General features: G+C 41.5%; 1 protein-coding gene across 3 annotated transcripts in view; it reads right to left on the minus strand.

Moving 5' to 3' along the window:
• Nucleotides 1-518: 518 nt before the first annotated feature.
• Nucleotides 519-24,647, minus strand: part of MXD4 (MAX dimerization protein 4) — a 38,061-nt gene continuing 13,932 nt past the window's right edge. For all 3 annotated transcript variants that reach the window (XM_021550769.4, XM_021550768.4, XM_021550767.4), the window contains exons 4-6: nt 7,445-7,559; nt 4,263-4,422; nt 519-3,305 (exon numbers count right to left, since the gene is read on the minus strand). In XM_021550769.4, the coding sequence (XP_021406444.1) occupies nt 3,157-3,305; nt 4,263-4,422; nt 7,445-7,559 (424 nt within the window). In that variant the 3' untranslated portion in view covers nt 519-3,156. The remainder of the gene's footprint in view (nt 3,306-4,262; nt 4,423-7,444; nt 7,560-24,647) is intronic.

A 24,647-nucleotide genomic window follows, 5' to 3' on the forward strand; every position in this document is an offset into this window, starting at 1 on the left:
CACCCCCTCACCTGCTGAAAGCGCGGCCACCACAACACGGCAGAGCTGCCAAGGTGGTGGCAGGACTTCATCTTGCAGCAGTTTGCTTTTTGCAGTCCCACTGTGGGCACAGGTACACTTGTGCACGCGCACGGGGCACACACACGTGTCCAGATGAGAAAAATAAAAAACAACACTGTTTGCATCCCAAGGTGCTGTGGCCACAGGCAGTGCTGCACTGGCTGCTCAGCAGCAGAACCTGAAAGATCAGAGCCCCGACTGTCCCCACGGACTGCAGCTCTGCTGGGGGGACAGGCCAGCCCCAGACCTGACCCTGGAACTGCTGTGCCACTGCCTCTAACGGGGCTGCTGCTGCTGTCCGGGGGCTGTGCCTGAAAATTCCACCTTAAATTGGGCTGTGCTCGAGGGAGAATGACACAGGCAGTATGGTGTCATTTTTCTTTACCAGCGTTAATAGCTCCCAGCTGTAACAACTGAAAAAGTAAAAACAAATAAACCCTTTTTATTTCCACTCAAGATTATTCGAGTAATTTTTATTGAAAATATAAGATCTACAAAGCCATGGATACCCAGCGTGGAAGAACTCATTAAGTTAGCACATTCATCTTTAAAAGGAAAATTTCAGGTTGACCTAAGGTACAATAATGTTCAATTTAAAGTCTCGTTTTTCCTTCTGTAAGTTTCAAATCTCTTTTCATTAGGAGGTTCTGTGCAAGAGCTGCTTGTCATGAAAGGAAACACTTTACAATCCATGAATGTGTTCATTATATAATAAATGAACAGCAACAATATACTAGCCTCTTTTTTTTTTCCTGTTAACAGTCGTGTGTTAAAGTAAACTCTTTTTTTTTTTTTCCATGATTTGGAAATTAGTTACATATGCACCAAAGGAGCTAGTAATTTCTGCTGCTTGTCAGCTACACACAATGAGTATATTGCTGTGTGCTTTCCCCAACAATGAGGATTTTAGTAATATGCAAGGTGTACAGAATGTAATACCAAAACCTGCATCACAGAAAAGGTTAATTGTTTTCTTATTCAGCTGCCAGAGTTGATAACCTTAGGCCCCTCCCCAGAGCCAAAGTAGGGGTGGCCATCCATTAGGTTATGTAAATTAAATGTATACGTTTCCTTGTTGGCAAGTTCCAAGCAGTAAGCGAGAGTGCAAACAAGGATCTGTAAGCTGCCACAAAATGTATTCATATTTCTACTCCGTGTTGTAAGAGGCAAAGGGAGGACACGTATGTCAGGTGTTGAAAGAACAACTGAACCTTTGCTTTTGATCATTATGGTCAGTCTGTCATGAGGTCTTGTATCTGAATGCTAAAAATGGCACCACACTTGGACATCCCATAGCCTTACACAGTACGTTTTTTGTTTCCCAAGCCACTGAGCACTGGTCTCACAGAGACCCTGACTTTATAAGCTAACAAAAAATAGATTTGGGTGCTGAAGAATCCAAGGGAGGGCTCATACAAAGACAATTAACCCTCGCACCAAAACCTAATTTCATGATTTTACTTAAAGCCACACTGAATCAGTTGTGAGAGGGTGAAGATATAAATACACCTCTCTGCTTCATCCGTAAGAAGGTGGACAACTGACCATTTGAACAGAGGGTCTTGAAACAAAGCTTAGTTGTCCTTTAAACAATGAGAAGGAGAGGCATACATAAATGGTCACCAAGGCACAATATGACAAAGGTGAAGAGTCCCTGAGACTCTGGTCTGGGTCTGTACCATTCCCCTCCTTATACAAGTAAATGAGAACATTTAGGAAAATATAATACAAAATCTCTTACAGGAAATATAGACTACACTTGCTAAAATCACTTCCCTAAAAGTGTTTATAGCTTTTTTCTTTTTTTTTTTCAATTTTTTCTTTTTTTTTTTCTTCTTTTTTTTTATTTTTTTAAAAGACCTTCTTTAAACAGATAATGCAAAGACTGGTCCATTTTTTTCTTACCCGGCAAGCCAAGCTCTAATGACTTCACTAAGCAGAAGTTGTATTAAAATACATCTTCATAGTATTGCTACAATTTGGGTAAATATGTTCTGAACAGCTTGATGAGTACTAAATAAACTTTGCTGTTTTACAGCATACACTTTAAATTTTTTGCACTTTTTTAAGAATAGAAAATGCAATTATAGTGTGCAAAAGAAAAAAAATTAATTATCTTCTAGCTGAATACTGTAATTTTAAGCCATGCCTTCCATAAAAATGTATTGACATGTGTAAATAGAAGAAAAGAAAAAAAAAATGCAAGCAAACAGATTTCCTTGCAAGGAAGGATTAACTATCACAAACTGGATCACTTGAGTTTTGTATTCTTCAGAGAAAGAAATTGAAACAACAACCCATAAAACCACTGAAATGCTTCAAATGTCATCCATTCCACAGTAACAGGTTAAAACTGCCATGTTGCTTTCTACTGCTCCCGTTAACATGGATAGAATGATTTGCTGCTGGTTGGATATTGAATACAAAAAGCAAAAGAAAGTTGAGATCATCCCACATGAAGTCATTATTAGAGCTGGCTTTTCCCCCGTTTTGAAGTACAGTAGTGACTTGTAAATATGACCTTTTCTAAAGATCATTTGAGATTTGAAGATTTATCTGGCTGCTTCACCCAAACAACAACTGCTGAAAGAATTTACTCTATGGAGCCCACTATACAGCATTCCAAATGTTTTGGGTTTGGGTTTTTTTTCCATGAAAAAATACCACAAAAAGTAGTTTTCAGTTTTTGTATCTCCGAATCACTAACACATTGTAGATTTCATTTATTCTTCCATGTTTGAAAATGGTTTCTGCAAAATCAAAAATAAACTGTCAAACTCCCTTACGCATGCTTCCAACAGTTTGAATTTAATACTTCTTGAATGGAACGACATAATTGATTTCCTTTAATTTGCAGGATGGCTACATCAAGCTAGCTTTAAGTCACAACTGTACCTAACCACAGTTCTCTGCAGCAAACCCATGATTTACAATATCTAATATTGTGGTTACAGTGCAGGGAACCGTGGGTAAGAAACCTCCATGTCAGAGTGTTGTGGTTGGGGTTTCCCGGAAGAGTGGCAGTTGACACCTCTGGAATATTCATATATAAGTGCTTCAGTCAGATGGTCCTGAGTTGGGCAGGTAACTCAGGCACTATGAGAGCCTGGCATTCAGTCTGCGGGAATGTGTGTAACCTCCGTCACTCGAACCGCTCTGCAAACTGTAGTGGTCTTCAGCATCACTGGCACTTCCAATACTGTCCATTTCACCTGGAGTAAACTCCATTCCTTCAATGTCTACTTCTAAAGGAAACATAAGAAGGCACATTTTCAGAAAATTGTAGCAACTAGTCATGGGCCAGTGTCAATCAACACCTGAATCACACTTCAGTTGCAATAATTAAAAAAAAAAAAGAACTGGCACAGTAATTCCTGAGGAAAGGATCATCTTGCCCACCTGAGAATTAAAATCCCTTCTGTCCTCAGCCACATAAATATACTGCATGACATCAATACCAAATGCTTTCCCAGAACTGTTCCAACCTGCACACAGACACTGATTTAGAAAAAAGCTGGCCCTCAGAGGTGGTCACACTGCAGCACTGTCCGTGGCAATTCCAACCATGCAGGTGTTGGCAGCCCATGGTGTGACCACCTGTCCCCAGGTAACTGCCCCAGGACCACTCAACCCCCCTGGGCTCTGAAACAGCCAGCCTGGGCAACTCTTCCACCCAGAAAAACTTCCAAATGGGGAAACAAAAACTGGCAACAGCCAGCTTGACAAGCTGTCTTAAATGAGAAGCAAATGCAGAGAACCCTTGGTGATTGTTGCACAGAAAATGTTTTAAAATTTCACAATAAATTATGTGGAAATAATTTATTCCCACAAATTAATTAAGCTAAATAAGATATCTTTTTTCCACTAGAAAATATTACACCAGCCTTACCAATAACTACACTAAAAATTCAAAACATTAAATGGCAATTGTTAAAAAAACTGGCAAAAAACACATGCAGGATAAAAAGCTTTAAAAACACGAACAATACTAAGAGCCTCAAAAGTGATTAGGAAAAAGACCATTTTTCAAAGAATGTGAAAGAGATGCCTCAATTTTTTACTCTTCAAATCTCATTACGCTATAATTTTGTTTGGGTTTTGTTGAAAGCTTGATTTTAGTTCTAGATGACATTTCCTTGTTTCCCTACTTCCCTTTTTCTTCCTGCTCGTGCAGGTGCCTTTGGAAGCCGGGGCTCAGTTACCTTGTTCAGAGTCAGTGGATATTGTTGATCCCATGCTGTCAGTGCGGATTCGCTCCATGCCCTGCACGGAGAGCTGCTCCAATCTGCGCTTGAGGTAGCGGTGCTCCCGCTGTAATTGTTCTTTAATATTTAGAGCTTTTCGGTCCTGTTCTTCCAATTTCTTAAAAGGAGAGAAACACAGTAAGCTGAAAGTTTGTACCCGTGTCAAAGCATAAGAAACTTAAGGTCTTCTCATAAACAGTAATTTGAAAATAATTTAAGTATTTTAATTAATTAATATCAAGATAAAATTAAATTTAAAATTTCAATTTTTTAGTTAGCATTCTGTAAAGGTCAGTACAATTTTAGCAGGCTGAATTTGTTTCACAGTAAGATATGTGGTTACAGGGGAAAAAAAAATAATTGAAAAAAAATCCCTCAGAGAGTCTCTTGCCACTAGCAGACGTTCCTTGGCTAAGATCAAATTATTGTTGCCTTGGTTGTGGAGAATATTTAAATCATTTTATCAGGTGAAACCAGCATCATCTTTGATAACTTGAGCACAGCTCAGGTTTCAGTGAGAACATAATGCATCTTTAGATGAGTCTCTTACCACACCTATCACCATAAAGGAACCATCGTGAGTCTCTGAATGTTCTCACTCCTACCGCAGGCCATGGAAAATTTTAGCATTTAAAAAGCTTCATTCACAATAAGCAGCATTAATTATATATTGAAGGAGGACTTTACTAACAACTCTCTTTATTCTTGTTTTTTTTGTCCTTGAACTTCTGCAGAGCAAGTATGATAATTCTATGATATCACCTACAAAGTCGGTGGTATTAATTCAGAATTTCTCAGCAAACAGCCTGTGAAAGGATCCTTCACATATCAACCTAAAATCTCTCCTCTGACAGAATAAAATCAGGTATTAATTTTGCAAATAAAAAGAATGCTTCACACAGTGAAATGTGCTGCACCATTGGTCCAAATGCAGTAACAGGAATAAAGTACCTTTTTGTATTTGAACTGAGCCCTTCTCCAAATCACTGCTAGCCATTTAAAAAAAAAGTGACTGCATAATTAGGGAAAAATTTGTAAGAGTATGATGGGATTAAAAACATGAAGGATACACAAATCAAAACATTTTTTATTATTTAAAAAAATTATCTCTCTGATGCAGTAAATTACAGGTTGTGGGAGTAAAAGCACTCCTAAGAGTGAGCAGATTTCTCTGTGAGCTGTGTTTACATGATCACCGAGATTTAGGAGATGTGCAGGGAGTGAATACAGCTGCTGAAGTTTCCTCCCTGCTGCCTGAATGAAGCTAGACTTGGTTTTCTGAGGAGAGCAGGCTGGGACAGTGCACAGCAAAACACAAGCAAAACCCTTTCAGAGACTTTGCTGTTCCCATGCAAGCCTGAAGTTTGAAAAAATAATTGACAGCCGTGAATGGGGCAGTTTGGTGGCTCAATGAAATCTACCTTCTTCTGCCACATTTTAAGCCTCCTCCCAGGCAATACGCTCTGTAGATTATCATCATAGGTGGATACACAATGTTATAATAGGGAAAGGGGTTGGTACATCCATGTACACAACAAACCAAATGTGCCCAATTGATCAGACTTCCTTTTCCTGCATTTTCCTGGCTGCAATCCCAAACTCTAACAACTATTTTAAGAAAGAACTTAGTGATTCATATCCAGGAGACTCAAAACCGTCCAGTCTTTCAGTGCAGATCTCAATATATGGGGGGCGTGAGTGTGTGAAAAGTTGAGAACTAATGACTGTGTTCAAAATGCCAGCTGGGCACGGGCAAGCTCTGCCAGGGCAGGGGAGGGAGCTGACCTGACAAAGGGCAGCAATTAAATGCTAACCCAGTTAGGGCAGGTTCAGTTAAAATCCTAAAAAGAAAGTTAAAATTCAGTCTTGGTTTTCAGAAGATGAGTACTTGGTGCTGTGCAAAACAGATCTGGAAAGAATCTGTTCCCAGCTTTTTTTATCAGCAGCTGAAATGGTAACTACAGGGCTAATCTCGCACACTCGCCACTTGTAAAAACACTTTTTCAATTTGTATGCATAAACCCATCATAGGGGGGCAGCCCAAGACAAAAACCACATGCAGTGCCTTTCATGCATGTTAGCCTGAATTATAAACAAGAGGCCAAAATCTCAAATGGTAAAAACAGGGGTTGCCCAGCTGGAGCAAATGTGCTTAGAAGCGCTGAAAAAGTAGCTCTGTAAACTTGTTCACAAGAATGGTTTTGCTTAAATTAATCTTTATTTCTTCATATGAATCACACCCACTTCTTTAACAGCAGTGAATCTTAAAGCTGTGCATCAGCAGGCTGTTCTCCAAAATACTTCAAGATTACTGGCAGTGTTCAATTTTGCCTGACACTCTTCTTGACCTGTTTCTCTGTAACACTGAAAAAATGCCAGATGAGTAATTACAGTCCTGGACACAGCAGCAGAAACCTGTTCTTTAATTTTTACATTTGAATACCTCTTTGTCTTATTTCTGCATATAGCCCTGTTCCCTGAAAATAATGACAGTGAAAACGGGAGTGAAGGTGTCTTTGGAGAGAGAAGTTCTGAGGAACAATTTCCTTTAAATTCCCTGTGCAATTGTAGAACCTGCACTGCTGCTGGATCATAGATCAGATTTGAGGCTGTTTTTTTTGTTTTAAACTTGTAGCAAGGGGAGCAGCAACTAAAAGGAGATTACAGTTAATTTTTTGTTTCATTCAAATGAGAATCTGGTCAACAAAATGTCGATGGGGTAGGGTTCACTAATAGATATGGTATTTTTGATTCTATTTTTTTTTTTTCATCATTAATGGACCTGGCTTTTTACATTTTAGTAAATGCAGTACAATGCTACTTTGCTCAGTTCTTAAAAAATAAATATATTAATCAAAGAACAGCTTTGATAGATTTTTTTTTATTATAGTGTAAATCACTAAATACACTAGTTAGTAACTCGTAGCAAAACCACTGTTTTATATATCTGAGATGCTAAATTGCAAAACACTAAACTTTGACACTGTGACTGAAATCCCTGCAAGTAATAAAGGCCAATAAATCCAGAAGATTGGACATATGGATATGGATTTTGTGTGAAAATTTGTTTCCTCTCTATGGATACACATTCTGGAAGATTCTCCCTTAAAAGAAATAAAAACATGGATGAATGTTTTTACCTTGATATGCATCTTAGCTCTTTTCAACAGACTTAGAGTGGTGTGTCTGGTGCTGTCCGGCCCGAGAGGCACAAGCTGTTTTAGCTGTTCCAAATATAGCCGGAGTTTAGCCCGCCTGCAATCATTAAAAACGAAGAGCGTTGTAGTGGAGCTGCACCCGAGCAGAGTCTCCTATATGCAAACACCATCTGTTTGCAGGATCTCTGTGCAGAACTCGAGTCAACCGTGGCTTCCTTTCCCCTCCCTTTGGCAAAGTTTCAGACTGAAAGGTCACTTGAAATGCAGTAATGCTGCTTGGCACACTCAGACAGGAGGCTCATACCTGCTCATTTCAGAGCAGTTTGCTCAGCCTGGTCAGCCTCATCTTAACCAAAGGGGAGTATGCTCAGAGATCTGAGACATCCAGGCAAGGCTGCACAATCAACCTGTGGCTGGGCAAAGAAAAAACCTGGGATTTTTCCCAATGCAGTGATTTCTGCAGGCACAGACAGAGCTGTGGGCAGCTGCAGACCCTGATCCCCTTCTCCCCATTCCTATCCTGCCTGCTGCAATAGGACACACTCCAGCTATGCAAGCCAAGGGCATCCATGCAGCTCTTCACAGCTCAGAGCTGTTTCCAGCCATGGTTTACCAATGTATTTTAACAAGGAGGTCCTGATGCCCCTTCTCCTCCCTTCTGCTGACCCACAGTCCCTCCAGGAGGAGACATTCTTCCTCACACTGCACTGTGTTTATTATAAACACACAAGCAGAAACACTTCCAGCCATATTCCTCAACAAGGTTGTGCTTTCTCTCCTACACCCTTTCAAGTATCACTACTGCTGCTCTCAATAATCTCTCCTGTACTACTGCTGTATCTATCAGTAAAAAAAGGATGAACAAAGTACTATTTCTACAAATGTTTTCCAAACTAGAAAGCAGCTGGCAATACAACAGTCCATGAAAGAGTTGCTTGACCTATCCAAAACAAGGCAGTGGCCAACCAAAAAACTGCATGGGAATGTGTTTCTGCAGTTACATCCTAAAGAAAGCACCTCCTGGTTTTAATTCACAGCCCTGGAACAGGAATCCACATGGTTCTGCAATGAGATAGAAATGGATGTGGAAGTGCTTCCACGAGTAACTACCATCCTACTTTCTGCCAGCCTGTTACAGGCTGAGCAAAGCCATGACCTGGCTGACATCTCCCTCACAGCCATAAGAGGAACTGAAGCAGATCCCAAGTGTGAGGTGAATAATCATCTTTTTCAAATTTGCTCGATGCTGCATGAAGGAAACAAAACACTGTAGGGAATTCAACACTTCTGGTTGAGAATGAGCCTTCTTTTGAACCATGAGTTCAGAATCACAGGCTAGCATCAGTGTTTGAAATGCAGCTGAAGGGAATTTAATATGCAGCAAATGACAAATTAAACGTTTGTAATTGGAATGATTAGTGCAATGTGAAAACAACCTGAGAATTAATAGTGAAAAAACCCAAAGCAAAACAGAACTAATACAGAACAGTAATGACTACATACACATTTAGTTCTATCTGCCTATAGATCAGTAGTGTACTAGCTAAGAAACCACAGAGCATTTCCATAAAATTTAAAATTTTTTCTTCAAGCCACTTAAGGAAAAAGGACTTTTAGTAAAAATATGATTCACAATAGAAAACTGATGACAGACTTTTTGTTTAGGTGTGGCATTTGTTTTTAAATACAAGGCTCCAAACTTAAGCAGCTAAATGTTTTTATTTAAACAACACCAACGAAGACTGGCTGAAGTATTCACAAAAATTGCCCATCGGATCCCCTGAGGCTGCTACCTTAAACTGGAATATCAATCTTTAAAATAGTGAAATACCCAAATTAGGGAATCCTGGTATTTATACAGAAAAACTTAATAAGGCAGATTTTTATTTCTGTCCCTGTAATCGCTAACAACTACCTGGGGTAGTTGCATTTTAAATACAACAACTTGTATTTTAAATACAAAAACTTGTCAAGAACTAAATTCAAACAATCATTTTGTTTTCTAAATGGCCTCTGAACATAGACACATGAGTCTGCGTCACTCAGCCCAACCTGGATGCAAGTGAACTTAGACTGATGACAAGAAAGTGGGGACTGAAGATGAAGGGAAGGAAAAGAAGAAGAATGGTACCAGATAGTAAATAAAGAGGTAAACACCTAGAAATGGAATAAGCAATATACTTGGAGCAATTAGAAGTCTGACAGGGAATATGATCTGAGATTTACTTAGTATTAATTCTGGAAAACATTAATAAAACCAGACTACACTAAACTTACCTACCTCTTGCTATTTGAGGAAAGTCTGCTTACCACAGGGAGAAGAAAGTAAGGCTTTAGTGCACTTCCTTGCCATCAACTGGGGAGTTCACAGAAATATCACCAAGGTTCAGGGGCATGGCTGTGTGCCTTTTTAAAGCACAAACTCTTTTATGTTACCTGTCAACCCAGTAGAGCAGGACTTTACAGAAGTGCCATGAAGAACATGGGACTGAATCTAAGAAGAGTATTTTTAAATTACTAGTGAGAAGAATTAAAAGAGCTGAATATTAACAAAACTGCTTTAATGCTTTTTCAGTACTACCAGCTGATACTGATAGCAGTAAATGTACTAAACACACTTGCTGAAAGACCTCCTCTAATGTCACACTTTTTTTCTTAAAAGGACTTTTTCTTTAATCTAATTACACAACACCTATGAATCCATTACAGATTTTAAAGCAGAAGCTTTACATAGATCTTCACATAAATGCAGACATATTTATGTGACTAATTTGTATACTATAATCAATGGCATAGATTGTAAATGCACAAAAAGAAAACCAGCCCATCACAATTCCTCTAGTACTGGAGTAAATACCCCCACGTTTCTCATCTTGCATGTCTCAGAAAAAACTGTAAGAATGTAAGAAAACATTTCAGGCATGTTACGTTAACAGATCACACCAGCAGGAACAAGGGACTCAAACTTCACAGCAGGTAAGTTGTCTCTTACAGACTCTGCCAGCACTAATTTCTCTCTTTTTCTGCAGGGACCTGACAGCTTTTGCTTTTCCTGGGCTGTCTGTGACCACAGGAGGAGGGAAAGGCACTCACAGGGGTAATCACAGCCAGAGCTGCTTTGTGTTTTGCAATTCACGCCTTAAATTCCACCTAAAAAAATAACAGAAAGAAAGGAAAAAGAAAAGCAGCCTGGTGTCAAAGCAATGGGGTAACAGTCTCTGTGCATGAAACATGGCTGAAGTTGGGTAATTATGCTCTGCTCCAGCTCCCAACCCCAGTGTGGTATCAGGCCTGGACACCAGAGCTGACAGAAAAGGGCAATTTCCTCACCTCAGGTGGATGCACAGAAATATCCCACTCATCACTGGTACTGATTTCATCTGGGAAGGCAGGGATCTAAAAAATGCCATCCAAAATCCAAATCAAACCTGCAGCTCTCTGTTTTGGGTGTAGCCCCACATATGGAGAGGTGCATGGGTGTCCAGTCTGATATATCACATTGTCCTTTGTGCCATAAGATAAAGGGGTTTCAGATGTTATGTTTCTCCATAAGCAAGTTCACATCAGGGTGATGTGTCTGAGTCTGAGTTGCTGCTTTACAGCTCTTCTAATGCTTGATAAGCCCAGGCTGGCCAGCATTCCAGGGCAGGGGCCTTGTCCAGCAGCTGTCTGGGGCTTCCTCACATTCACATAAAGGACAAAGCCACCTGCTGACAACTGACCCAAAGGCTACCAGCAGGAACTGCCTTTAACTGGTTTTGAATCCACGTAAGCCATGATGGGCAGTAGAGGCAGGGGTTTCAGAGCCCGTGGCAGAATGAAACCTGGAGCCCCACAACGTGGAGGGAAAAAGCAGCAAAAAGGGAGTATTAAGAATTTTCCAATAAAGATCATCACAGGAAGACCACTCACTGCCTCTAGTACTTGGAGACTCCAGTTTGCTCAAGTGTTTGGCTATGAAAAGACAGGTTCACCACTTCTCAAAGAAAGGGGAGCCATACAAAGGTATATCTTTGACCCTGATCAATTTCATAATTGTGTTAAATGAGTCTATTAAATAATAGTCAATAAGCCTTGCTGCATATATAAAATCCCAGATGGAAATCCAAGAAACACACCAAGAAATGGAATACTAAGATGCAGAAAAAAAAAAAAAAGAAACAAGAAAGTCCATTGTTCACCCTGGATAATCTTCATTCCAAGGAAACTGCAACAACTCCAAGAAATTCCTACAACTACTTGACAAGAGGTTGCAATGAGAACAAAATATTTCTCTGTAGGGCTAAATAATACAACAAAAGTCAATGGCTGTGAATCCAGTGGTTCAGGAGGGACACTGGGAAACAAATTTTTTATTGGGGCAGTGGTGAACAACCAGAATAGGTTGCCCAAAAAGGAAGCCCTTGGAGGTTCTTAAAAATTTACTCAGACGGAGCCACAAACATTCACAGACACACATCCGTGTGTATGAACATGTAAATCCAAGATTGCCTGCAACCCTTCAGCATTTGACTCACAAGATTGCTCCCATTCATGTACCAGCAAAACATCCACAGCTGTGTGGCTCAAACCTGTGCCACTGGGATTGACAGACTGCAGGCAGGTTTGTGCAGTGACCTGATCCACTGCAGCCTTTCCACAGGGGCTCTCCAGGGCTCTGTCAGGTCCAGCACAGCAGAGAGAAATGGCCTGCAGCCAGTAAGACAGCAGATAGCTGTTCAAGCACCAGTTGCACAGTTTTTTGACAGCAACAAAGGTGTGTTTCCTAAACCATTCAAGTATAAATCTACAGGCTTTATTTAGAGACCACTGAGCTGCACAACGCCATCTGCAAAGGCAAGGTGCATATCCCAAATAAGCTGCTCAGTCCTCAGGGTGGCATGCCTCAGCCAGGCCCTGGTGACATTAAATGGCCACAGACACTCATGATACAGAGTGACAGTATTGAATTCCTGTGAAATATGTGCCTGTCCGTCCTGCCATCCTCACTGGGCACTCCCTTCAGACAAACTTCCAACAGCCCTCCACGTGTTTATAGTAGGTAGCACGGGGTGGGCATTTCCTGGAAGCTGCATCCAAAGACAGACAGTTCCCACTGCTGGCATCGTGTTCCTGACTGCCAGAGGTCACTTGCTGAAAGTGTCAGAAGGGCCATGCTCATCTGTTCCTGTGAGCAAGAGCATAAATCTCACTACAGAGAAGACAAATTCATGACAAATGTTCACCTTGCACATCCTCCAGGTCTCACTCCACTGCCCCCACAGGGTACAGGAATGACTCTCACATGTACCCATTCTCTGCTGACCCAGAGCTGGCTGTAGAAAGGAAGGACCAACTCCATCAGCAGTCTGTCATCCTGTGGGAATCCCAGAACAGTTCTGTCTGGTCCACACCTGCTCCTTGCTACTAGCAGATTGCCCAGTCTGGCAGTGGAGCTGTCCTGGCCGTACTGGCATCTTTGACATATAGCAACTCCAGCTGATGGAGGAAAGATCTGGAAGGTTAGGAAGTGGCCAAAAAGCCACTAAATGTCTGTATTCCCACACTGCATGCCCTGATTTTCCCTTCATGCTGCTCCAGCAGTTGGCAAGGTTAGACATGATGTTGTTGCTTCCACATGCACAGCCCATCGTACCTCTCACCACAGTGCACCCCTGAAGCAGGCATGAAACAGTGCAGGTCTCACAAGCAGACCCTAACTGTGCCTTCTGTACCTTAGTGCTAAAAACACTTGTGTGACTGAACATGTGCCTCTGTTCCAGATGTCCCAATTTTACTCCAATAAACTAGCTCTGTGTACAGGAGGTTGATATATCCTCAAATCAACTGCTAGATATATTTGTTTGGTGCTCTTCTGAAAAGAAAAGAACACTACAGATCAAACTCAAGCAATGTAATCACTACAAGCCACATTATTCTCACTACTGTGAGAATAACCAATCAATCTGAAATAATGTAAAAAATAAAAATTTGTCATTTCTGTACATTAACCATTTTGGTCCTAAAACCAGAGAGCATCACACCTTATCACAAGGCAAATTCAGTACAAACTTAATAAAACTAAACCCCGACTTCAAAGAGTAGAAACGTATTTGAAATTAATCTAGAAGACATATTATTATGAACTGGACAGTTACCAAAGCATTTCAGATTCCTTCTCTAATGTTTCACTTTTTTTTCCACATTCAAACTTATCCTGGTGCTGTGCAATGAAGTTAATACACAAAGGCTTAAATATAGAGCAGTTACTAAATTTTTCATTGTTGCATAAGGACTGTGTAATCTGGCTTAATAACATGCATAAGGTAAAGTCAGAGAAGAATCTCTGCACCAAAAATTCACTTCTAGAGTCAAATGTTATCGAGATACACTATGAACCAAAATAATCTGGCCCAAGCCCACAACTTTGGGTCAGAGACACCAGCAGTGAACTAATGGTTGTATTTCCTCCTTAAAGCAAGGTGATTTTATCTCCCTGCCAGATATGAAATTCAGCATAAAATACAGAAGTGAGCTAACTGCAATTGTAAGGCAGTCCTGTTTTTACAGGAAGACTCTTCACAGATTTATTTATGAAATGCAAATACCTGCATACAGGGAACACGCGAGTTTTAAACAGAATCAGCAAAGAGAAGCTCAGGATACTTTGACATGCACTGGGTCAGGATGAACACTGACAGCATCATTACTCATAAACGTCATTATTTCTAAGTTTTTGAAAAATGCAGAAATGTAGCAGTAAAAAACTTCCCCAGTGTGACTTCAGGGTTCACCTGCCACCAAGGTAAAACGAAGGTGAGAAAATCTGCCTGCCTTCTGCTACCAGCTCCAATCCCTTCTTACTGAAGTTTGACACAACAAGGCAACATCTTTTAAGGGCTGCAGCTCTTTATATTCTGTGCACAGTCACACTTTAAAGTTGTGACAGAATTTTGCTGCAAATTGTTTTAATGGTACTGAAAATTTAATATGTTCGTATCATTTTGCCTATTTTGGTTATCATGGCTACATACACAATGTTTGTAATCATGCAATTATATAACCAACTGCTTAGTAGAAGCTGGTACTCAAGCATACTTGCCTCGCTTCTCTTTAAGCTAACACTTTTATTGAAGTGTCAGGAATTACATATTTACAGCTCTACGAGACTTTTTGTAAGCTACCAAAGATGACTCTGTACTAATTTAAACACATTTGTTTACAAAGGCATTTAAAGAGATTATTTATAAGCTTACAGTTTACAAAATCACAGAAATTCAATCAGATAAATGGTTCTAAAGAAACCTATTTATTAATGATTCAGACAGTATTTAGCGTATCTCCAGCAAAATATTAAACATAATGGAAGATAACGACCCTCCACAGCAATAAAAAATCCTGTTTCTTTCAGATTTATTTCACTCAAAAACACTTTTAACACTTTCTCCTCTACAAAGGATACCTCAAATACCTCTTTTTTTTTTCTGAAGGATGCTCTAGCTCACACTTGATCTGCACTATTTCAACTACACAACAAATATGCTTTAGTGAAAAGGAAAGAAACCCTCTTAGTATTGAAGCACTGTACCATAGCGAGGCACCCAGTGTGCAGATTGCTCTGAGATGTGTGAAAAGCTAGCTTACAGCTGAGTGCCTTGGAGTCAAACCCAGAAAATGCAGTCTTGTTCCCACAGCAAACCTCCTGGCTTTTTATTATCCAAAGAAAGATAAACCAAACACCAGGAAGCTGGGGGTCTTTTTCATGTTAGAAACAAATACCTGAATTTGCCCACTGGTGAAGGCATTTTTTGTCTAACACCTCACAGGGCCTCTGCAATAAAGCCCACATGGAAACTAACAGGGAAGAAGAGCAGTGAGTGCCTAATTGCAGTGATTGTTAGTGAATTAAATGCAATAGCCCTACAATCAGTGCAACCACCCGATTTATTTACTGTGGCATTAACTGGGAGTTTCATCCTCAATATGCATTTCCAGTATGCTGAGTACTTGTGTGCATCTGCTCTGCTGAATTGAAAGCAGCTACCTTGGAAGTGTCCAAACATGGGATAACAACTGCTGCAAGTGCCTCTTACCATCACAAGCTTTCAGAGAGTCAGTGCTGCTCTGGACTTAGCTGCAAGTTTTCACATGTATACTGCTCAGCAATGTCTGGTGCTGTTCCTAATGCTAAGGAAATAGAAGAAAACCTCTTCTGCCTGTTAACACAGCCTATGATTTCCATGTTTTGCACACTTTATCACTCTGAAAAATATTTTGGTTCTTTTACACTATATCTAAATGCACACTACAGCAGTTACAGAGCATTTTATTTACTTTCCCGTAGTGCCACTTCAGCCCACTAGCTTGACCTTTATCTTTTCACTTTCCAAAAGATGTCACTTGTTCACATTTTAGAACATATACATGGAACCAGAACTTACTCCTACATCTTTCAGTATACATAAGTTAATGGAAGCATCTTCAGTGCCACAAATGTTTTTGGCCAGTTAGGCCTCTTGGCAGCAGTGCACAGAAAGGTAGCTGGGATGCAAACTGGGAACAGGTGGTGTACCTGGTCTGTGAGAGGGAAGCTGCTGATTCCTAAAAGAGGGAACACGTGGCAGACCTTGCTGCCCATGTTGCCTCCTTTGTCTCTCCTGCCATAACCCATCCCTCCAGTAGCTCCTTGGTGAATGCAGTGACAGTTGCCTGTCCTAAATTACAAGCATTGGGCTACATCAACATTTCTTCATCTCCCAAAATTCCCACAACGAGACTTGGATGCACTTTATGCTCTGGTCTCCACCAGAAGGTGAGCTGTGGTTACCCATGTGCTGCCATAAGCCAGGGACATCAGCTAAGATGGGAAAATGACAGCAGCACCCAAGGTTTGCTTTGGGCTGGAATGACCCTGCAAAGCAACGTGGACAATGCCAGCACAACAGACCTGGCCAGAGCCTCAGCAGCTGCTGGCTTGCCAGACCTTCCATGTGCTGTCCCTTCAGGAACACACCCAGCAGGAGAAGCAGACAGACTGATGAGTGTCCCAGAGTCACATCTGACTTTGGCCACCAGAAGAAACAAAAGCCCTATGCACAGTTAGTGCCTGTTGCTGTACTGCTCCTCAACCTTCTCCCACTCGAGCTCTCCTGCCTGCAAAGTGAGCACGAGCTGTCAGAAGCGTGCGAGGTGTGACAGGGATGTGTCACACGACGGTGCACGCTCACCCACGCCCCTACACCGCCCGCAGACCGAGCCAGCAGCACAGGAGGCACTCGGAGCAGCACTTGGGCAAGGCAAGGCACGGGCAGGACCACCTCAGCAAGGACTCCAGTGCAGATGGAGCACCAGCAGCTCTGACTGGTATCTGTTTCACCAAGTAGGGAACCATAGCCTTAGCCTCTGCAGCACTAAGAGCTGCAGGACCATCATCTGACCACTCTCATCTCCTCTCCTTGTTTTCTTCTAGACTCCTCCCTGCAGGCAGGCTTTTCCTCACACCTTTCCCCATGCTTCAGCCATCCCACTGTCTTAAGCTGCTCTTATTTGAAGAACAGCCATGAAAAGTTTAAAAGACCTTCACTATTCTTGGGTCTCGGCAATAACTAACAGCAACACACTGAAATCTGAGATGTACTTCATGTGAAATGTCAACAGGAATTTACAAGCTATACAGGGATTCTCAAAAGCATCACAAGCAAAAGTAATGGCAGATGGATATCATTTGTCTTTCCTGGATGGTATCCATCATAAATTTACATGTATGAGATTCTACATCCTTTGACCATAGGCAATAAATCTCTAACCCTGCAAGAATCTGAGGCAACAGAAATCAAACATGCAAACAGCTGAAACCCACTGCAGTATGTTTTTGCCCTTGCATGGATTTCTTTTCTTCTGCAAAGAGGGGGAAAAAAGGAGATTCCAACCTTTATTTTAGCATTTCAGCCTTTAGGTTGTGCTCATCTATAAAGAACAGTTTTCTGTATTTTAAACCTTCAAAGTCAATGTCAGACAAATAGGAACAATTCTTAGAGCTATAGAAAAGGAATTTCTTTTTCAGGTGTCTCCTATTTTTAGCCCTGTAATCTACTGATTGTCTTTAACATTCACCTCTCAAACACTTTTAAGCAATAGTGAGGGAGGTGTCACCTGGTACCTCGAGCTCAGCGTTACACAGTACCTACCTAGTCCAGGCAAATGAACAACAGTGCCTGGTAGACAAATATATGAATGATGGAAATACCATCATACATACTGAAAACATAGTCCACTAAAAAACTAGTCAGCCATGCTTTTAGTAAACTCATTTAATACTTCGTTCAGCCAGCCACCCATTAGTTTTGCACATTAAAATGCGCACATTGCAATTTAGTAGACCTCCTAAATTAGACCTCTCAAACCCATCTGTCTTACTGGCACTCAAGTTTCTTAGATTACACTGCAGGGAGACTCAAGTTTGTCTGCTACCTCAGAAAAGTGTCAGACCCAATTAGATAAGGAAAGTGCTGCCACGAGATGATGCCATTACAGGATCAACAGTTGTAATTCCCACTTGACGTGCCATGGAGGCACACACGTACTCACACATGCTGCCCATGGAAACCCAGCAGGGGGTTAGGACATGCAGCAGTAAAACTTTGGCTCTCGCTGGCCGTGGAGCACCACGAAGCAAATTTGCACAGCACATCCAAAGCCATAGTGTGAGTCTGCAGCCCTGCAACAGGTGTGTTGGCTTTCGCCACCTTTCACAGTACTCTTGTAAGGAATTTGTCAAGAACTGCAGAGAGTGGGTTAAAGAGAATTACACTTATTTAAACAAGGAAAAGCTGTCTAACAACAAGAGGGTTTACACAGAGAGGGGAACAGGATGATAGTGGCAGTTTTTCACAAATTAACCATTCACCACCAGGTGGCTGGAGAGGATGCAGTCTGTCTCCCCCAGAAGTGGCTCCTGGGAGCTGCATGTCCCTCTCACGTGGGGCTTCAGGACCAAGGTGCAGCTCAGCTCTGTGCACATGAGCTACACGTTTATCGACTGACAACACCCCAGAGCAAGTCACTGCTTACAAATCAGCTCATGGCTTGAAACCGGCTTTAATTATCAGACTGTTTCCCCACATCAAAATGCTAAGCAAGAACATCGTGTCTCAGGACAGCTGCCAACAGGAAGGATCTTAAAAAAAAGTGTGGGGGAGACTACAATGCTTAAATAAGCCTAGAGAAGTTGAGCTGCAGAACAGCACTAAGCCAAGAGAGCACACTACTGGGCCTAGTGAGCTTTTTCTGCCTAATTTTAAACCTCCCTATAGACCTAGTTATTTTGTACATATGTCCAATGAGAGGAGAAATGTGTTCAAGATTTTTTTTTAATACCACCATATCATGCCAAATTAAAGGAGAAGCAAGTCAAGTTGAATTATTGTAGCTAAATTAAAAACATGCATTGCTTTCACACACTGAGCACAAGACCTAGGGATAGCAGACAGCCGAAATTAAGCAGCCTTTTCCTGCATCAACTTAAATGAGTGTAAAGCATTAATATCTGCAATGCTGGATACCTGTGACTGTGGTTTTATTGTCTACTGTACCTCGATATCCAAATACCAAGTATCCAGTTTAAGTAGCCTGACAAATGCTGTAGGGACTCCACGCTCCCACATGCACAAGGCAACGAAAGAAACAACAGCAATTTACACCAGTTTTAAAACCTCATCAGAGTTAAGGCAACTCTGTCTCCATTACAGCACCTAAACAATTACTTGCTCCTTCACAGTGGTAGGAAGTTTTAAGCTCTGATCAGGAAACTATCAGAAAGAGATATTTAGTGCTATGTGTTACTTTCATTTTTGCTTCTGCTATTACTTCCTTGGCACATGCACCTACCAAAGCTTTGTGGCCATCTTAGAGGGAGCAGCTAATGATGGCAGCTTGAACATGCACAAATGAATTGACTTTATTGGGGAAGGAAGTCGTGGGTGTTGCTTTTACCAACAAGTACAGATACTTGAGATGTGCTCCAGTGAGACAGCTGAGGTACCCTGGGACAACAGCAGGGTGCCTGTTCCAGCCAGCTGAAGGCTGGTTCAGACCCCAAGTGAGAACAACAAATGAGAGAAGAAAAGAAATCACACTGAAGTAATTAAGAATACATGTCCCCAAATGTCTTGCTGAATGTCTCCAACTCCCTCATTTAAACCTTGTAATTAGAGGTGAATGGAAGACAGTGAGGTATATGTATAAACAAATTTAGGGGAAGGATTAAATGCACTGACTATAATTAAAGATGGTCACTTCCAAGGCTGAAATGGGTACTTTTACTTTCAGGTGAATTAAAAGCTGAGTAATATTTATTTATGCCCCCCTCGAAACAAAAGAAGAAAAAAATCTGGCATCGTGGGACAGTGGAGACTTGCAGATATCTGACAGTCCTGCCTCCAAGTTTAGATATAGCTTGCCACAACACCAATACTGCCTTGTTTATAATTTAATTTCCAACCTATTTACCTTTCCATTCAACAGTACAAAACTAGTTGTCTCCGAGTCAAATAAGGTACAGTTGAGCAGAATCTGGAAACCATCCATCTGGGGATGATAAGGTATGGAACATCTTTCAAAACTCTGCTCCTCTCCCTCCTTATTTCCGTGCAAAACTTGGCTCAGACTTCTTAAGTGCAGTGTCCTGAGGTAGTCTGGCAGTGGAAGGAAGCACCAGAAGTTTGGACTCACTTGCCATGTAAGTATGTAAAGTCAGGCAGTGGGAACCAAGACACCCAACAATCTATTTAAAACACCTCTTAGCACCTACACCCAATAACCGCTTCTAGCAAACATACACAACAAGCTCCCAAATTTCCCTAGCAGAAATTATTTGCTCCACCCATGTTGTTCATTGCAGCAGTCAACACAACAGCATTTACCAATCGGCATTAAGTCAGCTTTCTTGGGGAATTACAGGGTTTGCTACCTTTATGTTTTGTAAATACCAGCTAATGTGCTATGTAAGACACAGAGTGTCTGTGCAGCTGGTATTTGCAAACACTGATGGTATTCCTAACTTCAATAGGAGCTGCTGAGTCCTGGCAGCAATTACATGCCAGGCAGGCCCCTTATTTAGCACCTTGTAACTTCACTTAGTTACCCAAATTGAACCATCACGGAAAGAAAAGCAGATAAATCTGTTAGGCATCAATCCCAAGGTAGCAGCTGGGAGAAGAGGACTCACCACTACTTCTCCAGCCTTTTACAGGCGTTTTACCACCTTCAGATGTAGTCTTTGACTGTTACACAAATCTGCTTTGTTGCAATAAGGTAGAACCTAATAAAGGCTTTCTTCATGTAGGGCATGTAGCCTGTAACCAGAGTTATTAGTTTTTCAAGTTAGAAGTATTGCAACATGACCTCATGTACATACATCCAAGCCCACACCTCTTCTGTGTCAGCTGTGCTACATCCACATGCTACAAAATTAGTCACACTAATTTGTGTAGAAAAAAAAAAACTTGTGTAACATAAACTAGCTTTAAACAATAATATTAGTCAATTGACATCCTTTGACAAGTCCTGTCACTCAGCTCTAGCCTAGAAAGATGTGTACATAGATCAGCATATGTACTTCCATCTCAAGACAGCACTCTATGAAGTCCCAAAACAACTCTCTCCTTCCAAACATAGGGAGTTGGTGGGTAGAAGGAATATCTTATCCATTCTTGTGTATTGCACAGTTCTTTAGGACAAGAGGAATCCATTTTTAACTGGATCCTATGCACAACAAAGAGGATGGGGGGGAGTTGGTTTGGGTTTTGTTTTTCCAAAAAATACCCAAATTCAACTTCTGTGAAGGAACAGCATTCTGCTTTTTCACATTTACGATGTGCTGTTCAAATGCTCATGCTCAGTACAGTTTCTGGAACCTTTTCTTCATCCTCTGCAGCTGCACGGATGAGATGCAGGGTTCAGCCTGCAGGCAGGCACAGCTCCTGCTGAAATTCCCTGGGCAGGAGGCAGAGTTGGGCTCACAGTCTGCCAGTGTACCAAGGGGAAAAAACACAGATTAAAAACTACTTGACCTGCAAAGGAATTCTGTGCAGTAAATCTAAGCACAAGTGTCTGCTGACAGAGACCACGAGGGAAAAAGAGCATGAGCTACACCAGGGAAGTACACACCGTTCCATTCAGAAAGAGACATTTTAAATTTGGGACCAGGCCATGGTATATCCAATACCCAAGTGGGGTAGTCACTCCAGGGAAAGGAGTGCTAAAAATAGAGCTACAGATGCCAATATAACATGGAAGCAGGGAGAGGAAGGGACAGGACAAGCAATTCACAGAACACAGCCACCTCCTCCAGCTGAGGTTGATTCCTTTTTGTCTACTCCAAGCAGGGACACTGGGACATGAATACTCGTGACATACTTGGGAGAAAGTAAGCCAGCCTCCTGCAGATCTGGTGTGAATCCCAGATTCACACCAGAGCCAACCTTGCCTTAAAGAGCTGGAGCTGCACTGCTGACTTTCAGGCACATTTGCTACTTCTTCAAACCACAGCAGGTACCACTTCTGTATATTGGTCTGTAGGCATCCACAGATCTGACTGGCTGGGATTCAGCCAAGGATTCCCATCACATTATGTAAGACTCATTTCAGAGGCCAGATTCCTAAAGGCCATTAGCTGCCTAAATACCTTAAAAAAAACAAAAAACAACAAAAAAAAACCAACCCAAACAAAAATCAAATTCCAGCTCACTAGTCCAGATGTAGCTAAGCAAGCTTAAAAAAACCTTCTTTTTCAAAATACCTAATTTAACTGGCTTTTTCTCCTCCAATTAGGAGATCAGCCATCATGAGGCCTCTCTTCCCCTATATGCAGGGAATCAGCACCTAACTGTCCTGAAAGTACCAGAAAGTCTGGCTCATCCATCTCTATGTTATACAAATCTAGCCCTCTCTACCATGCTGGATGAGAACTAGCCAGGCCTATTAGCAGATGCTGAAAACATAAACCACCTACATAGTCCATTAGAGGCTGACACACAATGGACTTATGTTTGAAGAGAGGGATGAACAAATTCAAGTGGAAAAAAACACGTGCACTTGGTTTCTCACCCATCTGCTCCCTGTTGGCTACCTGGCTGACCAGGAAGCACAGAGCTTTCTGGAGCTCAGACCCAGAACTCCACTCACTCCACAGTCCAAAGCTGACTTCAGCAGGAAAAAGGACATAATAATTCAGTCCAAACTGTATTTTAGTCTCATCTTTCATTGCAAAATAGCAGCTTTGTCCAAAGCATGAGTATGTGTACATCTCTGATACCTGTAATATAACTTCCTGAGCAGATTAATTGTCAAGCTTCATCTGCTTAACACACTCCTCCTTTCCAAACCAGCAGTGTAGGTAGGAAGATGCATTCGTTGGGGGTGTACCATCAGGTGAGCTGCTCTGTGCACTGAAAAGATAACAGTTCAGTGCATAAATATCCACAGCAGCTATTGCAGCAGTACTGCAGGACATGTCACAGGTCCAGACACCTGCTGACTGCCCAGAGATGGGGCAACAGTGAGGAAAAAACACCATTTCAGTACAAAATTTTAAAACTTCCAATCTCTTTAATTGCACAAATCTGTCAGACTCAGAAACATGGGTCTCTTCAGTAAAATCACTGGATTAAATCTCAGTTCTGCAGGTCCAGTTCTTTACAGACTTTGCTAAACAAGCTGCGCAAAAAAAAAAAAAAAAAAAATATTACAGAGATTTGTAATGCCTGCTAAGTGGGGCTTTGAGCTGACATTCACACTTGCACTGGCTGAGGCAACACCAGTCACCTGCTCACTACAGCTGGAAGCCTCAGAGAAGCAGTCATAGCTGGTGAGGGGGAGCAGATGCCCAAACCATGGTGGCTTTCAGCTCACGAAAGTCAAATCACATCCCTAAGATATTACCTTGGTTAAGGAGTGCAAAGGTATGTTTATTGCAAGTCACTGGAATTGTAATAAACCACTTCACACCCATCAGATGGTGTAAAAAAAAGTTATATTCTTGACAAGAAAACCAAAAGAAAGACCAAGTACAGAGGTTAGATTCTGCTAGCAAGACAACGTGGTTCCCACCACTAACCCAACAGCCACATTATCTGAATGGCTCATGTATAATCTGGACAGATCCTAGAAATGGCAGCAATTTTTATAGACCCATTATAACAATGAGATCTTTTCCCAGGTCACTAAGACCCATCCAGCACAGCACTTTCCAGGAAACAGCAGCCAAAACTGGATGCTTAGGAAAAACATTAAACTGACAGAGAAGTAACTCCTCTGTACTGTGAATTAACACTGTCACTCAAAGAAGCCATCCCACCCTCTCCCCGTGACACATCAGGGTGTGCCTGTGACAGGGAGCTGGCTCAGGAAGGTGACCTGGCCAAAGGAGGAAGCTTCTCCCCTCCTGCTGTGCTGGCAGGAAGCCGGACCCAGGAGCAGCCGTGTGCAACCAGGGCTGGGTAAAATTCCTGAGGAAGCACAGCAGTGAGACACGGGTGATCCTCCCCTGGAAGGACTTTACCTCCAGCACAGTTCAGGGGTTTCCTCAGTTAGTGGTGGCATCACAGCCGCTCAGCACCATGGATCAATGCAGTTACAGCTTTATGCTGCATAACACTGCTAACCACAATGGTAATTGGTGATTTTGAAAAGGCAGCCCATAATAAAAATAAATATTAACCATTGTTTTGGTATGCTATTATTTCAGTGACCTTTCAGTTCTGTTTCAAAACTTCCAAGTGCATCAGCAACATGCTTTTCATTAACCCTGCAGTTTACTAACATGAAGAGCCACAGAAGATTTCAGGACATCCATACAGGCATTCTCTCACCTTATATAAACTTCAAACAGCAAGCAAATCTGGTACATCTGGTAAAACTGATGTACCAATTAATGTAACTTTGCTCTTGAATGTGCAATTCCTCCATGAGAAAACCACCTATCAGTACTTAACTTCAGAGGCACCTGCTCTATTTTCTGTATCAGCTAATGTTGTACATAATAATGCTCCCATGAAAATATATATTGCTCATCAAAGCCAGTGTTTCTGTAGAGATACCCATTCATGCACATGATGATGCAATATAGAAACTTAATTCTGGCAAGATTTTAGCTTTAAGGACTGCACAAAACTTGCATCAGTATTACCTTCTGTGCACAAGGGAACAC

Source organism: Lonchura striata, chromosome 4 (genome assembly GCF_050655825.1).
Source record: "Lonchura striata isolate lonStrDom1 chromosome 4, ASM5065582v1, whole genome shotgun sequence".
Classification (NCBI taxonomy): domain Eukaryota; kingdom Metazoa; phylum Chordata; class Aves; order Passeriformes; family Estrildidae; genus Lonchura; species Lonchura striata.